General features: G+C 38.8%; 1 protein-coding gene across 3 annotated transcripts in view; it reads right to left on the reverse strand.

Annotated features, from left to right (window-relative positions):
* Nucleotides 1–14,822, reverse strand: part of KIF4A (kinesin family member 4A) — a 197,009-nt gene that overhangs the window by 79,290 nt on the left and 102,897 nt on the right. For all 3 annotated transcript variants that reach the window (XM_049871659.1, XM_049871660.1, XM_049871661.1), the window contains exons 15-16: nucleotides 12,731–12,787; nucleotides 11,561–11,746 (exon numbers count right to left, since the gene is read on the reverse strand). In XM_049871659.1, the coding sequence (XP_049727616.1) occupies nucleotides 11,561–11,746; nucleotides 12,731–12,787 (243 nt within the window). The remainder of the gene's footprint in view (nucleotides 1–11,560; nucleotides 11,747–12,730; nucleotides 12,788–14,822) is intronic.

Consider the following 14,822-nt stretch of genomic DNA (forward strand, 5'->3'; position numbering starts at 1 on the left):
TGGGCCAGATGGCTTCACTGGGGAATTCTACCAAACATTTAGAGAAAAATTGGGACCAATACTGTTTAAATTTTTGCAAATGAAAGAGAAGGAAGGAATACTTCCTAATTCATTCTATGAAGCGAATATTATCCTGATACCCAAACCAAAGATACCACAAGAAAACTACAGGCCAATAACTCTCATGAATGTACATGCAAAAATCCTCAACAAAATACTAGCAAACAGAATCCAACAGCACAAGAAAACTTCTAGAGCTAATAGAGAAATTTAGCAAAGTTGCAGGGAACAAGGTCAACAAACAAAAATCGGTTGGGATTCTATAAACCAGCAATAAGAAATCTGAAAGGAAAATTAGGGAAACAATTCCACTTACAATAGTATCTAAAGAAATAAAATACCTAGGAATAAATCTAACCAGGGATGAAAACTATAAGATACTGCTGAAAGAGATTAAAGAAGACTTAAATAAATGGAAAGATGTTCCATTTTCATGCATTTGAAGGCTTAATATTGTTAAGATGTCAATACTACCCGAAGTGATCTATAAATTCAATGCAATTCTGATCAAAATCCCAACAATCCTCTTGACAGAAATGGAAAAACCAACCCTCAACTTTATATGAAATTACAAGAGGCCCTGAATAGCTAAAGCAATATTGAAAGGGAAGAACAAAGTAGGAAGGCTCGCATTTCCTGATTTTAAAAGATACTATGCAGCAACAGAAATCAAAACAGCCTGGTGCTGGTATAACAACAGACCCATAGATTAATGGAATATAACTGGGAGTTCAGAAATAAACCCATACATCTGTGATCAATTTTTTTTTTAACTAGGATGCTAAGTCCATTCAACAAGTAAAAGTGTCCTCAATACATGGTGATGGAAAAATTGGATTTACACATGCAGAAAAATGAAACAGGATCCATGCCTCACACCATACATAAAAACAAATTAAAAATGGATTAAGGACCTAACCATGCAAAGAAAATGCAGGTACAATGCTGTCAGGCCTAGCTTTTAACAATGGATTATCTAATATAATAACAAAAGCACATACAGCAAAAGACAAACTAAATAAATGCTACCTCATAAAAATTAAAAACTTTTGTTCATCAAAAGACTTTACCAAAAAAAGGGAAAAGTCAAGCTACCAACTGGGAGAATATCTTTGGACTCTATATATCTGAAAAGAATCTGATAACCAGGTAGGAGGTGTCAACATGGCAGCTTAGTCAGATACACCTTGCCATCCCTCTAGAGCAAAGACCCAAGAAACCAAGTGAAACACGTATATACGACAATTCTGGAATCCTGAGCATCAAATGAAAGGATAAAGAATCAAGTCAAACATTGGCTGGAAGAAAAAAGTGATCAAAAAACAGTGAAGGAGGAGAGATATTGGGTGGAGGGGCCCTGCCAGGCGACCTGGCACAGCGTGGCCATAGTGAGACAAAGCCAACAGTGATCGCGGGTGAGGAGCACAGAAAGGCAACTTCAAGGAACTCCAACAGGAGATAAACTGTGTAGACATAACCGGGGGAAGTGGGATGAGCAGGACATGAACCAGCCTTAAGAAAGAAGGTTGTAGGATGGAGGGTGAGAGCTCCAGGGATCCCAGAACCCAAGAAGCAGTGAGGAAGCCAGGAACCAGAGACAGGGTGGCTTGCCAGCAGCAGTCCCTGACCATTGGGGTGGGTGGCGCACAGAGTGATGGATTCACAGAGTGTTAGCAGGAGGTCTCCCACCTGACTGGACCACAGACTGCCCGCCACGCCTCACACTTGATTGGGGCCAGGTGCCGACTGATGACTTCTGCCAGCAGGTAAGTGCGCGGGCACACTTGCCCAGCGACATGAGAAGCGCACTTTCCCTCTCCCCACCCTCCTGATGATTAGATGCATGAACCCCCCATCCTTGCAGCCCTCGACTGCTGGGGACACGTTCTGAGCCCCCTTTTTCCCCCCATCCAACCCCATCTGCCATCACCCCCTTGTCTACCTGTAGAGTGGTGACGGCCATGGAGCTTATGGCCACTCGGTCCCACCCCCGCCACATCCCTCCAAGTGGCACAGGACTGCTCCAGTGACCACACCTCCTGACTTGCCTGGCCCTGCATCCCTAGTGGTACGAGACCACTCAGGTGACCCTGCACACACAAGGCAAGCAAAGGAGAGTGGGCTCCTGCACTTCTGCTTGCCCACCACACCTGCCACCACCCCCACTCAGCGAGTGCCATAGCTCACACCTGCATCACTGGGCTGATGATAGATGGCAGCCAGAGATGGCATCCAATGCTCATCCAGCCTATCCTCAGCAGCCCTGCACAGCCGGGAAACAGAGACCTGTGTCACATTGCCAGGCCCTGCCCAACCCAGAGCCCGATGGTGAGTGCTCCAGTGCAGCTGGACTAGCCACCAACATAGCACACCCACACCAATATATCAAAATAAAACAAAACAAAAAATCAGGGCATGGCAAACAAATATATAATCACTAAATAAATACAATAACACACTAATGCCTCAGAGACAATGGACAATGCCGAATCACATAAAGAAGCAGGACAAGATACCTCAAGCAAGTGACCACAATAAAGGGTCAGAAAACCTTGCTGAAAAAGAAATGGTAATGGAATTACCTGATAAGGAATTCAGAAGACGTATATATAAGAGCCTCCAAGAGATCAAGGAAAATGGACAAAATCAAGGAAAACCATATAAAACTCTACAAGAATTCAGGAAAACAATATAAGAACAAAATGACAAAATAAATAGACAATTAAAAACCATACAGAAACAGCAACTAGAAATCCAAAAGATTAACAATAAAATGTCAGAAATAGATAACTCAGTGGAAGGTCATTGGAGTAGAATTGAAGATAGAATCGGTGAAACAGAGGACAAATCCCTTGACATTAACTTGTTTGAGGAACATTCAGAAAAAAGAATGAAGAAAACCTAAGAGTAATATGGGACACTATAAAGAGGAATAATTTACACATGATCAGAATTCCACAACAGGAAGGGACAAAAAAAAAAAAGCACAGAGAATTTTTGAAGATTTGCTAGCAGAAAACTTCCCTAGTATCACAAAAGACAAGAAGCTATCCATCCAAGAAGCACAACAAACCCCACACAAGATCTATCCCAAAAGAGAGTCACTAAGACAAGTCATAATCAAACTTTCTAAAACCAAAGACAAAGAATGAATCCTTAGAGCAGTGTGGGAAAAACGAACTATCACCTAATCACCCACAAAGGGGAACCAATTTAAGACTAAGCTCTAATTTCTAGGCAGGAACCATGCTGGCAAGAATGCTTTGGGATGACATATATAAAATCTTAAAAGAAAAAAAAAATTGCCAACTAAGATTTACATATCCAGCAAAATTGTCTCTCAAATATGATGGCAAAATTGGGACATTTCCAGATAAACAGAAATTAAGGGAATTTGTAAAAGACAGATCAACTTACAAGAAATATTAAAGGGAGTCTTTTGGACAGAGAACCAACAACAATCTGAGATTAAGACAAATGACAGCATTACCCAGACACCAACCCACATAAAGAACTCTCAAAAACAAAATAAAGCTACAAGACTAAAAACAGGGAAGCAGAAATGTCAATCTGTAAATGATAAGAACTTCAAAATAAAAAGAGGAAATACACAGTGTAGTTACTGAACTTCCATACAGAGAAGTCAAGACATAATAGACTATTCTAAACTTAGTAAGATAAAAGTAAATTTCAGGGTGATCACAAAGAAAATTAATAAACCAAAATAAAAATGAAGAAAACCATAAAGACTCAGTAAAAACAAAATCAACAATAATGAAGGAAATGAAAAGAAAATCCATAAACAAAAATAACTCAGTACAGAAAAGTAAGCAGAAAAAAGAAACCATTAACACAACACACACAAAAAAAGCACAACAAAATGACAGCAGTAAATTCATACCTATTGATCATCACATTGAATGTAAATGCACTAGTCAAGAGACAGAGAGTAACAGAATGGGTAAAAAAACTATGACCCATCAATATGTTGCCTATAAGAGACACGTTTTACACACAAAGATAAAAATAAGCTAAAAATCAAAGGGTAGAAAAAATATATCAAATAAACAGTTATCAAAAAACAGCAGAAGTGGCAATATTAATCTCTGAAAAAACAGACTTTAAGGCAAAAATCAGCATAAGAGACAAGGAAGGTGTCATGGATTGAATTATGTCCCCCCCAAAATGTATCAACTTGGTTAGGCAATGATTCCCAGTATTGTGTGGTTTGTCCTCCATTTTGTGATTGTAATTTTATGTTGAGAGGATTAGGGTGGGATTGTAACACCACCCTTACTCAGGTTACCTCCCTGATCCAAGGTAAAGGGAGTTTCCCTGGGGTGTGGCCTGCACCACCTTTTATGTTTCAAGAGATAAAAGGAAAGGGAAGCAAGCAGAGAGTTGGGGACGTCATACCACCAAGAAAGCAGCACCAGGACCAGAGCACGTCCTTTGGACCTGGGGTCCCTGTGCCTGAAAAGCTCCTCGACTGTGGGAAGACTGAGGACAAGGACCTTCCTCCAGAGGCGAAAGAGAGAGAAAGCCTTTCCCTGGAGCTGACACCTTGAATTTGGACTTTTAGCCTACTTTACCGTGAGGAAATAAATTTCTCTTTGTTAAAGCCATCCACTTGTGGTATTTCTGTTATGGCAGCACTAGATGACTAAGACAGAGTTGCACTGTATAATGACTTAAGGGTCCATCAACCAGGAGGACATAACCATAAAAGATATTTACACACTCAATGACAGAGCTCCAAAATACATAAAACAAACTCTAACAGTATTGAAAAGAGAAATGGACAGTTCCACAATAATAGTAGGAGACTTTAACATACCACTTTCAATGAAGACAGAACCACTAAAAAGAAATTCAACAAAGATACAGAAGATCTAAACAACACAATTGACCAACTTGACCTCATAGACATATACAGAACACTCTACCCAACAGCAGCACAGTACACATTCTTCTCCAATGCACATGGATCATGCTCCAGAATAGGCCATATTTTAGGCCACACAGCAAGCCTCAATAAATTCAAAAATACCGAAATAATACAAAGCATCTTCTCTGATCACAATGCTATAAAATTAGAAATCAATAACAGGAAAAACAAGGGAAAAATCAAATACATGGAAATTGAATAACATCTTGCTTTAAAAACACTGGGTAACAGAAGGAATTAAAAAGGAAATAAAATAATTCCTACAATCAAATGAGAATGAAAACACAACAAACCAAAATCTTTGGAACACAGCAAAAGCAGTGCTCAGAGGTTAATTTACAGCAATAAGCACACACATTAAAAAAGGACAAAGGGCCAAAATCAATACTTTAACCCTACAACACAGACAAATAGAAAAAGAGCAGCAAAAGAAGTCCACAGCTGCCAGGAGAAAGGAAACAACAAAGGTTAGAGCAGAAATAAATAAAACAGAAAAACAATCAAAAGAATCAACAAGAGTAGAAGTCGGTGCTTCGAAAATATCCATAAAATGGACCAATCACTGGCCAACTTGAGAAAAGAAAGAGAAGATGCAAATAACACAAATAAGAAATGAGATGGGTGACATTACAACAGCTCCAACTGAAATAAAAAGGATAATAACAGAATATTATGAAAAATTATACTCTAACAAATTTGAAAATCAAGAAGAAATAGAAAAATTCCTAGAAACACACTACCTACCCAAAATAACACAATCTGAATAGATCCATAACAAAAAAAGAAAGTGAACAGGTCATAAAAAAATCTCCCAGTGAAAAAAAGAAAAAAAAATCCTGGCCCAGATGGCTTCACTGGAGAATTCTATCAACATCAGACAAGAGTTGTCACCAATGCTACTCAAACTATTTCAGAGCATAGAAAAGGAATAGACCCAAATTCATCCCATGATGCAAGCATAAGCCTGATACCAAAGCCAGGCAAAGATACCACTAAAAAATAAAACTATAGACCAATATCTCTCATTTTTTTAATATCTCTCATGAATACAGAATCTAATAATCTATATATCTATATATGTATAAAACTCTGATAACGAACAACAAAAAGACAAATACCCTATCAGAAAACAGGCACAGGACTTGAATAGACATTTCATCAAAGAGGACATTCAAATGACCGCCAAACACATGAAAAGATGCTCACGGTCATTAGCCATCAGAAAGACCACAATGAGGTATCATTTCACTCCCACTAGGATGGCCAAGATAATGGCGATGATGTGGGGAAATTGAAACACTTATCCATTGCTGGTGGGAATGCAAAATGGCACAGCGATTGTGGAAAATGGTGTGGTGGTTCCTCTAAAAACAGAACTACTATATGACCCAGTAATTTCCACTCCTAGGTATATAACGAAAAGACTTGAAAACAGAGACTCAAGCAGAGGCTTGTAGACAAATGTTCACTGCAGCACTATTCACAATAGCCAAAAGGTGGAAACAACCTAAATGCCCATCAACAGATGAATGGATATACAAAATGTGGTACATACATACAATGGAATACTACTCAGCCACAAAGACAAATGAAGTCTTGATATATGCTACAACCTGTAGAGCTTGAAGACATTATGCTGAGTAAAATAAACCAATCACAAAAGGACAAATATTATAGGACCTCACTTATTTATAAAAAAAAAAAAAGAAAAGGCAAATGTACAGAGACCAAAGTTTATTAGTGGTTACTAGGGGCAGGAGGGAGAGGGAAAGGGAAAGGGAAAGCGGGGTATTGCTTGTGGAGTATTGACTTTCTGTTTACAATGATGGAAAAATTGCATTGATTAAACGTAGGTTTTCATAGCCGATTAATGTAATTGCTGTTAATAAGTTGTACACCTGTAAAAAGGTGGAATGTGAAAAGTTGTGTGATAGATGTATTTAAACAACGACAAAAAAAAAAAAGAGTAGCTGCTGAGCCTGCTCACGTACAACAAAATACTTCATGGGATTTGGTTCTTTGGTTTGGAGGTTTAGGGTCATGGTTTCATGAGACATTCCAGTTAATTGGCCTAATAACGTGTTTAGTGCTTCTGTTCTATCTCCCACTTTGTTGCTAGTCCTTGGGGTCTTAAGAGCTTGCAAGCGGCCACCCAAGGCACAATAATTGGTCTCTATTCACTTGGAGCAACAGAGGAAGAAGGAGAGTCAGGCATAGGAGGGACATATGGAATATGTGGCTAATTGCCTCCACGAACAACTGCCTCCTTGCCATGAGACCAGAAGAACTGGATGATGCCAGCTATCATTGCTAAACATTTTGATAAAAGATTCCATAGAAGAATCCTGATCCAAAGGAGGAAAATGCAGAACAGACTTTCAAATTCTCATGGAAGCCAGGTTTTCTAGAGCCATGGTGGCTGGATGAACCCCTGAAACTACTGCCCTGTGATCATCTTTAAGCCTTAAACCAAGAATATCCCTGAATCCTTCTTAAAACCAAACAACAGTTTAGCTTAACTAGTAAAGAATGTCTGCCTTGAGTGTTATGCTCTTTTAAGACCGATCTATATGAGATCAAATTGACAACTCAACTCGAACAATTAGATATGAATCTTAGGGGGCAGTGAGTCTATATTATGAGGGAGGAACAACTTAGGAAAGGAGGCTTAGAATGGTTGGTTACACAACTCAAAGAATGTATTCAATGTCAATGAAATGCACAGGTAGAAACAAATATACTGTGTATATTCTCAATAACAACAACAAAATAAATCATATATAAATATAAAGAAAACTTCCCAAAAGAGGAGGATACAAATTTCTCAATTGAAGGGACCCACCAAGCACCTAGCACAATAAATGAGAAAAGACCATACCAAGGCACGTCACTGTAAAATTAAGTAGCACTTGGGGACAAAGAAAAGATCCTGAAAGTTTCCAGAAAGGGTAAAAATACAGCTAAAAAACAAAGAACAGGAATCATAATGGACTTTTCAAACAGCAACAGTGGACACAGAAGACAATGGAGCAGCACATTTAAAATTCTGAATCAATCTAATTTTGACTATAGAATTCCAAACCCAGCTAACCATACAAGTGTAAGAAGAAGAAAAAAAAAAGCTATTTTCAGGCATTCAATGTTTTAAAACATTTTCCTTTCATGTAGCCTTTCTCAGACAGTTATTGGGGTTGCGCTCCACTAAAATAAAGGCGTATGTCAAGAACAAGGAAAATACGGAAACAAGGAATGAGGAAATCAAAATAGATAAATTATACTTCATCAAAATTAAAAAACTTTTGGTCAATAAATGGCTTTAACAACAAAGTGAAGAGACCACCTACAGACTGCGAGAAAATTTGGGGGAACCATATATCTGATAAGGGCTTACTATCCAGAATATATAAATAACACCTACAATTTAACAACAAAAAGACAACCCAATCAAAAAATGGCCAAAATCTTGAATAGACATTTTGCCAAAGAAATACAAATAGCCAACAGGCACATGAAAGGATGCTCGCCGTCACTAGTCATTGTAGCAGTTGCCGTTCTCGGGTGCTGTGAAGTCAGTTAGGGAAATACAAATCAAAACCACAATGAGATATCATTTCACCCCACTAAGATGGCTACGGAAACCCTGGTGGTGTAATGGTTTTAAGAGCTATTGTTGCTAACTAAAAGGCTGGCAGTTCAAATCCACCAGGTGCTCCTTGGAAACCCTGCAGGGCAGTTCTACTCTGTCCTATAGGGTCGCTATGAGTCAGAATCAACTTGATGGCAATAGGTTTAAGATGGCTATGATCAAAAAATGGAAAACAATGTTGGCCAGGATGTGGAAAAATTGGGACCCTCATCTATTACTGGTGGGATTGTACAATGGTACAGTCTCTGTGGGAAACAGTTCTGTGGTTCCTCAAAAAGTTATAGACATAGAATTACCATAAACCCCCAAAAAACAATGACCCAGCAATTCCACTCCTTGGTATGCACCCCAAATAGTTGAAAGCAGGAACAAAAACAAGTATTTGTATACCCATGTTCATTGCAGCACTTTTCACAATAGCCAAAAGGTGGAAACAACCTAAATGTCCATCAACAGATGAATGGATAAACAAAATGTGGTATATATATACAATGGAATATTTCTTTTAATAAAGAAAAATGAAGTCCAGATATATGCTGCAAGAGGGATGAACTTTGAAAATATTATGGTGAGCAAAATAAATCAATCACAAAAGCATAAATATTATATGATCCCACTTACATGAAATATGCAGAATAGGGATCTGTATAGAGACCGGCGTTCAGTAGTGGTTACCAGCGGCAAGAGGGAGGTAAAATGTGGAGTTGTTGCTCAGGGGGTAATGAGCTTAAGGGTGATGGAAAAATTTGGAAATGGATAGTGGTGATGGTGTACAATATGATGAATATAATTAATGTCACTGAACTGTACATATAAAAATGTTGAAATGGCAAATATTTTGTTATATATTTACCACAATAAAAAATGATATACTTGAATGTCTTTATGACATAAATAAAAATTAGGTTTTAAAAAAGTTGAACAAGACTATGATAAGAAAGAAGAGGAAAAACCTCTATAGGCAACTCAGTTATTACTTTGGAAGCAACCTTTACCCTAAGGGGAAAAAAGTGGCGAAAATCATTAAGGATAAACACTTTTCTTGTTTTTACTCTAAAAATTTAGGGGTGGTGGTGATAAAAAAGCATGAATAGTATAAAAAAAATAGGTCTTTCTAAATACAAGCATATAGTACTTTGAGAGTGGTAGGGTATAGCTGTATGGGAAAACAATCCACCCTTATTCCTTGACACATCCAAACAAGTTCACAGTTATATCACAGAGAAAGTATAGGTAACATTGGGGTACAAGGAGGAATAAGGTCTGGAACAATGGCCATTTCTTGTGGGTAACCTGATAGCCAAAGACTTGCTTTAAGTAAAGATCTGCTTATTGATTCATGTGAAAGCCACTATAAGTCCTTTCATAATTCACAGTATAACTCAGAACCACCTACTAAGAAATGTACCTTCCTCAGAATCTAAGTATAGTGATTAAAACAAAATTTCTCCACAAGTAGGGACCATGTTTGTTATAACATATGGTAAGGCATTAAACTAAACCAGTTCCTGTTGAGTAGATCCCGACTCATGGCAATCCCATGTGTGTCACAGTATAAATGTACTCCAGAGGGTTTTCAGTGGCTGATTTTTGGAAGTAGACTGCCAGGCCTTTCTTGTGAGGCACCTCTGGGTTGACTCAAACCTCCACCCTTTCAGTTAGTAGCACAGTGTGTTAAGCACTTATGCTACCCAGGGACTGCACTAGAATAAAGGGGACAAAATTACAGGTTCCCTTTCCTGAATGTATCCTTTTTTTTTTAAAAAAAAAAAAACAGTACAACTCCAGTACTACTACCCATATTATATTGTCTTTTCATCATCAGAAATGATGTGCTTCTACAACTCTTCAGACATGGATTGGACTGGACAATGGGTTGGAAAGGGATGCTGGTGAGGAGTGAGCTTCTTGGATCAGGTGGACACTTGAGACTATGTTGGCATCTCCTGCCTGGAGGGGAGATGAGAGGGTAGAGGGGGTTAGAAGCTGGCATAATGGACACGAAAAGAGAGAGTGGAGGGAGACAGCGGGCTGTCTCATTAGGGGGAGAGTAATTGGGAGTATGTAGCAAGGTGTGTATAAGATTTATGTGAGTGACTGACTTGATTTGTAAACTTTTTCACTAAGCACAGTAAAAATTATTTTAAAAAATGATGTGCTTCTAGCAAGCGGCCATCTAAGATATATCAATTGGTCTCAACCCACCTGGATCAAAGGAGAATGAAGAACACCAAGGTCACAAGGTAATTAGAAGCCCAAGAGTCAGAAAGGGCTACATGAACTAGAGACTACATCATCCTGAGACCAGAAGAACTAGATGGTGCCTGACCACAACCGATGACTGCCCTGACAGGGAGCACAAGAGAGAACCCCTGAGGGAGCAAGAGAACAGTGGGATGCAGACCCCAAATTCTCATAAAAAGACCAGACTTAATGGTCTGACTAAGACTAGAAGAATCCCGGCAGTCATGGTCCCCAAACCTTCTGTTGGCCCAGGACAGGAACCATGCCCGAAGCCAAGTCATCAGACATGGATTGGACTGGACAATGGGTTGGAGAGAGATGCTGATGAGGAGTGAGCTACTTGCATCAGGTGGACACTTGAGACTATATTGGCATCTCCTATCTGGAGGGGAGATGGGAAGGTAGAGGGGGTTAGAAGCTGGCAAAACGGTCACGAAAGGAGAGACTGGAAGGAGGGAGCGGGCCGACTCATTAGGGGGAGAGTAAGTGGGAGTATGTAGTAAGGTGCATAAAAGTTTATATGTGAGAGACTGACTTGATTTGTAAACTTTCACTTAAAGCACAATAAAAATTATTTAAAAAAATGATGTGCTTGTTTTCTTCCCATTCAATTAAAGAGAGATAGTAGACGTGAGCAAATGCTGCTCCAGTAAATAGTTTACCTGGTACTGGAACTGAATGGGCTGTAGTTGGCTGTCATTCTGAGTCATTTTCCGAGCTAGGGCCTCTTTCAGTGCAAGGGCTTTATTCAACTCAAGCAGTTCCTTAGACATCTGAGCTTGACGTAGAGCATGCTGGGTGGTGAAAACATCAGAAGACCTGCTGGTCTCTAGGCTTGTTTCCACTTGCTGGAACAAATAAGGATAATGATTTGTTAGAGAAAAAAGCAATCGAAGTTCCTTAGGCACTGTTTCATCAATTCTAAGGGCCGGTTCTCTATTAGCAACACCTCTGTTCTTTTATAATTGTGGCTTCTCATACGACATTTGCTTTAAACATTTGAAATAAATTGAGCTAGTCTATTTTACTGCTCTCACAAACACCTTATTTCTTTTAGATGCTTTAATTGCTTCTAAGAGTGAACTAAGTTTCTTGTTCTTTCCTTTATTGATCTGGTCAATGTTTCTTATTTTTATCTCATTCCAAGGAGCTCTCAAAGGAGAAAGGTTCCTGGAAATGGCACTTTGGGAATGGTGAAAATGGAAAAGAGGCCTCATTTATTCTCACAGAGCTGACCTCTAGTACTTGATTTATTGGCTATCTTCCTTCTTTCAGAAAACTACACATATATATTCATTTGAAGGGGAAAAAGCCATCTCGAACCATTGTCTAGCCTTTCATTTTGATTCTACTCTATAACCTTTAGCCATTTTATCTATTCTTGCAACATGAGCCCTTGGTTCTTTTAGCCCCTAACAATCCCATCCATAGAAAATTAGGCCCAGAAAAAAAAAATCTTTTCCATTTCTGCTCTAATGCTTTTTTTGACTTTGTCACAATTTCCTAATTTGTTTCCTTCCCAATTTGTCCAGCTCATTTTAACTTGCTAGACAGCTGATGAAGAATATTAGCATATAACAAGAAATCAGTAAGCAAGCCAGATTGTAAATACAGAATGTGACATCTCTGAGAAGTCCTGCTATCCATTACCAATTATACTATTAGAGATAGAACCTGTCCAAGTTAGGGATTTTACACTCAAGATTTCTGGATTTCTAGGCCATTCTATGGAAGATAGTAACATCATGGATTCTCTTCTTCAGATGAGTGATAAATTATAGAAATGGCAGAGTTGAAGCTCCCAGTTCTACACAAAGGGGCCAATTACTTACAGCTTCTGGTTCCACTGCAGAATCAATGGCTGCAGCCATGCAAACAACAGTTTCATTCTGCAAAGGCAAATGTTTCAGTTCAGGAAAAAAACTGAGGTGAAGCTTACTAGTGGATTTCATACTGGTTATTTAATTTTTTTTTAAGTATACACAGAGACCACTTAAGGTGCTGGATCCACTCTGTAGTCACATATACTCCAAGAGCCACACATTTCCATTTCTTACCTCTCAAGAGTCTTTCTTCTTTATAAAGGGCGATTGTGTAGTGTCTAAAAAATAAGTTCATGTGGCAACTGACATACTTATTGTACCTCTTCTGCTCTGCCAGAGATCATTGGGCCAGATTGAAACATTAAGCCATTCCAACAGGTCAAAGTTTAACCCACTTTACAGACTCTACCCTTTCTTTTTACGCTCCTACCGCTAAGTCAATCTCTGTAATGTACAGTTCTAGCTAGTTTCACAGGCATGCCCTTTAAATCAACATATTAAATATTGGCAATGCAGCAGAAAAGTGAATAGAATGAAGAGTTATCTTCGACTATTTTACAGTCGGTCAAGGCAGCAAGAACCTACTCTATAAAGAAATAAATACACTAGGTGGTGCCCAGAAAAAATGTGTTCAGGAAGTCAGACAAATGTACTGCCGCACTGTCCCTCATATAAATAAGAACAGATCACATGCAGCTGCTCCAGTTAATGGTTACTTGGAGGGGAAAAGGCAAGTACCAAATCCCTCCCAAAAGGGTAAATTCCTTTTTTTGGGCACCTAGAAAGGAAACCTAAAACCACTTACTAGGCCTGATTTGTTTGTATGGTATCATCATATGAGCAAGCTCTTTCTCCTCACTGGAATTTAGGCTTTATTTGGCATTGTAACATATGATTGTCGCTTCTGTTTAAGTGATTCTGTAGAGCCCTGAGAAGAAAAGATTATTTCCAGGAAGTCACATGATTAAGGAGATGATTGGTGAAAGAGCTATTGGCCTAATAACATGGAAAAAAACATAGAGTTAGCGCATGATTTACAGAACTGGTGATTCCCAAGGGCAGGATGTATCAAATTCTTCTTAAAAACAGAGTACTTCAATATATTAAGGGTTAACGGTAGTCAGGATCAAAGGAGATGGGTTGAACCTTGAAGAAGACTTGGTTACTGTGGTTTACCTTCGGCATTTGGCCCAGTGAAATGTTCAGAACACTAAGGTTTAAGCTCAAGGCTCTGGTGATATGTTCTACATGAACGTGGCAGGATTCTGTCTTCATTACCTTATACGTAAATATCTAACAATCGGATTTATTTCAATCTAACAGCCCACTTTCCTCCCATTCCAAGGCTACAGCTGAGAGTCTCTTGTAAGTAAAAGATATGATTCGCTGAAGATGATGGTCAGGGGAACAAGGCTAGGGTACACTGTGCTACATTAACCAGCAAAACCCTTCAAAATGAAGTTTGTGCTTGTAGGTTGTAGGCAATACCAATGCCGGGCATGCAAGATGCTTTTTATGGAAATGGTCTTGAAGGAGAGGATAAAAACTAACAAACAAAAATATTTGATTTTGTGGGAAATGAAAAGACTGCATGAATTTCCTCATAGGTAAATGCACAAGGAGGTTTGCTTGAATTATATTTTACAGGAAGAATTGGTACAGTTTAGCACTTAAAGCTCCTAGTAGTAAGATCCAGGAACAATGGTTACCTTCATAACTGAAAAGGGGTGTTCACTAAAATAAAAATAGTTTTAATCCAGACTGAAGGGCATAAGCATTTACATGGGAAACTTTTGCTTTCACTGCAGTGAATCTGAATAAAAGCTCCAGGATACACTGTTGTGCACAGTCCTTCCTTGGTATCCACAGAAGATTGGCTCCAGGATCCCCTGCGGATACCAAAATCGTAGGATACTCAAGTCTCTTATATAAAATGGAATAGTATTTGCACACAACCTATGAACACCCTCCCGTATACTTTAAATCATCTCTAGGTTACGTCTAAATACCTAATACAATGTAAATGCCACGGAAATAGTTGTTTCATCACAATTGAAGACTGCTTTGGAAGGTAGTCTCTCTCTTCAATGAGCTCCTTTGA

Source organism: Elephas maximus, chromosome X, assembly GCF_024166365.1.
Source record: "Elephas maximus indicus isolate mEleMax1 chromosome X, mEleMax1 primary haplotype, whole genome shotgun sequence".
NCBI classification, from domain to species: domain Eukaryota; kingdom Metazoa; phylum Chordata; class Mammalia; order Proboscidea; family Elephantidae; genus Elephas; species Elephas maximus.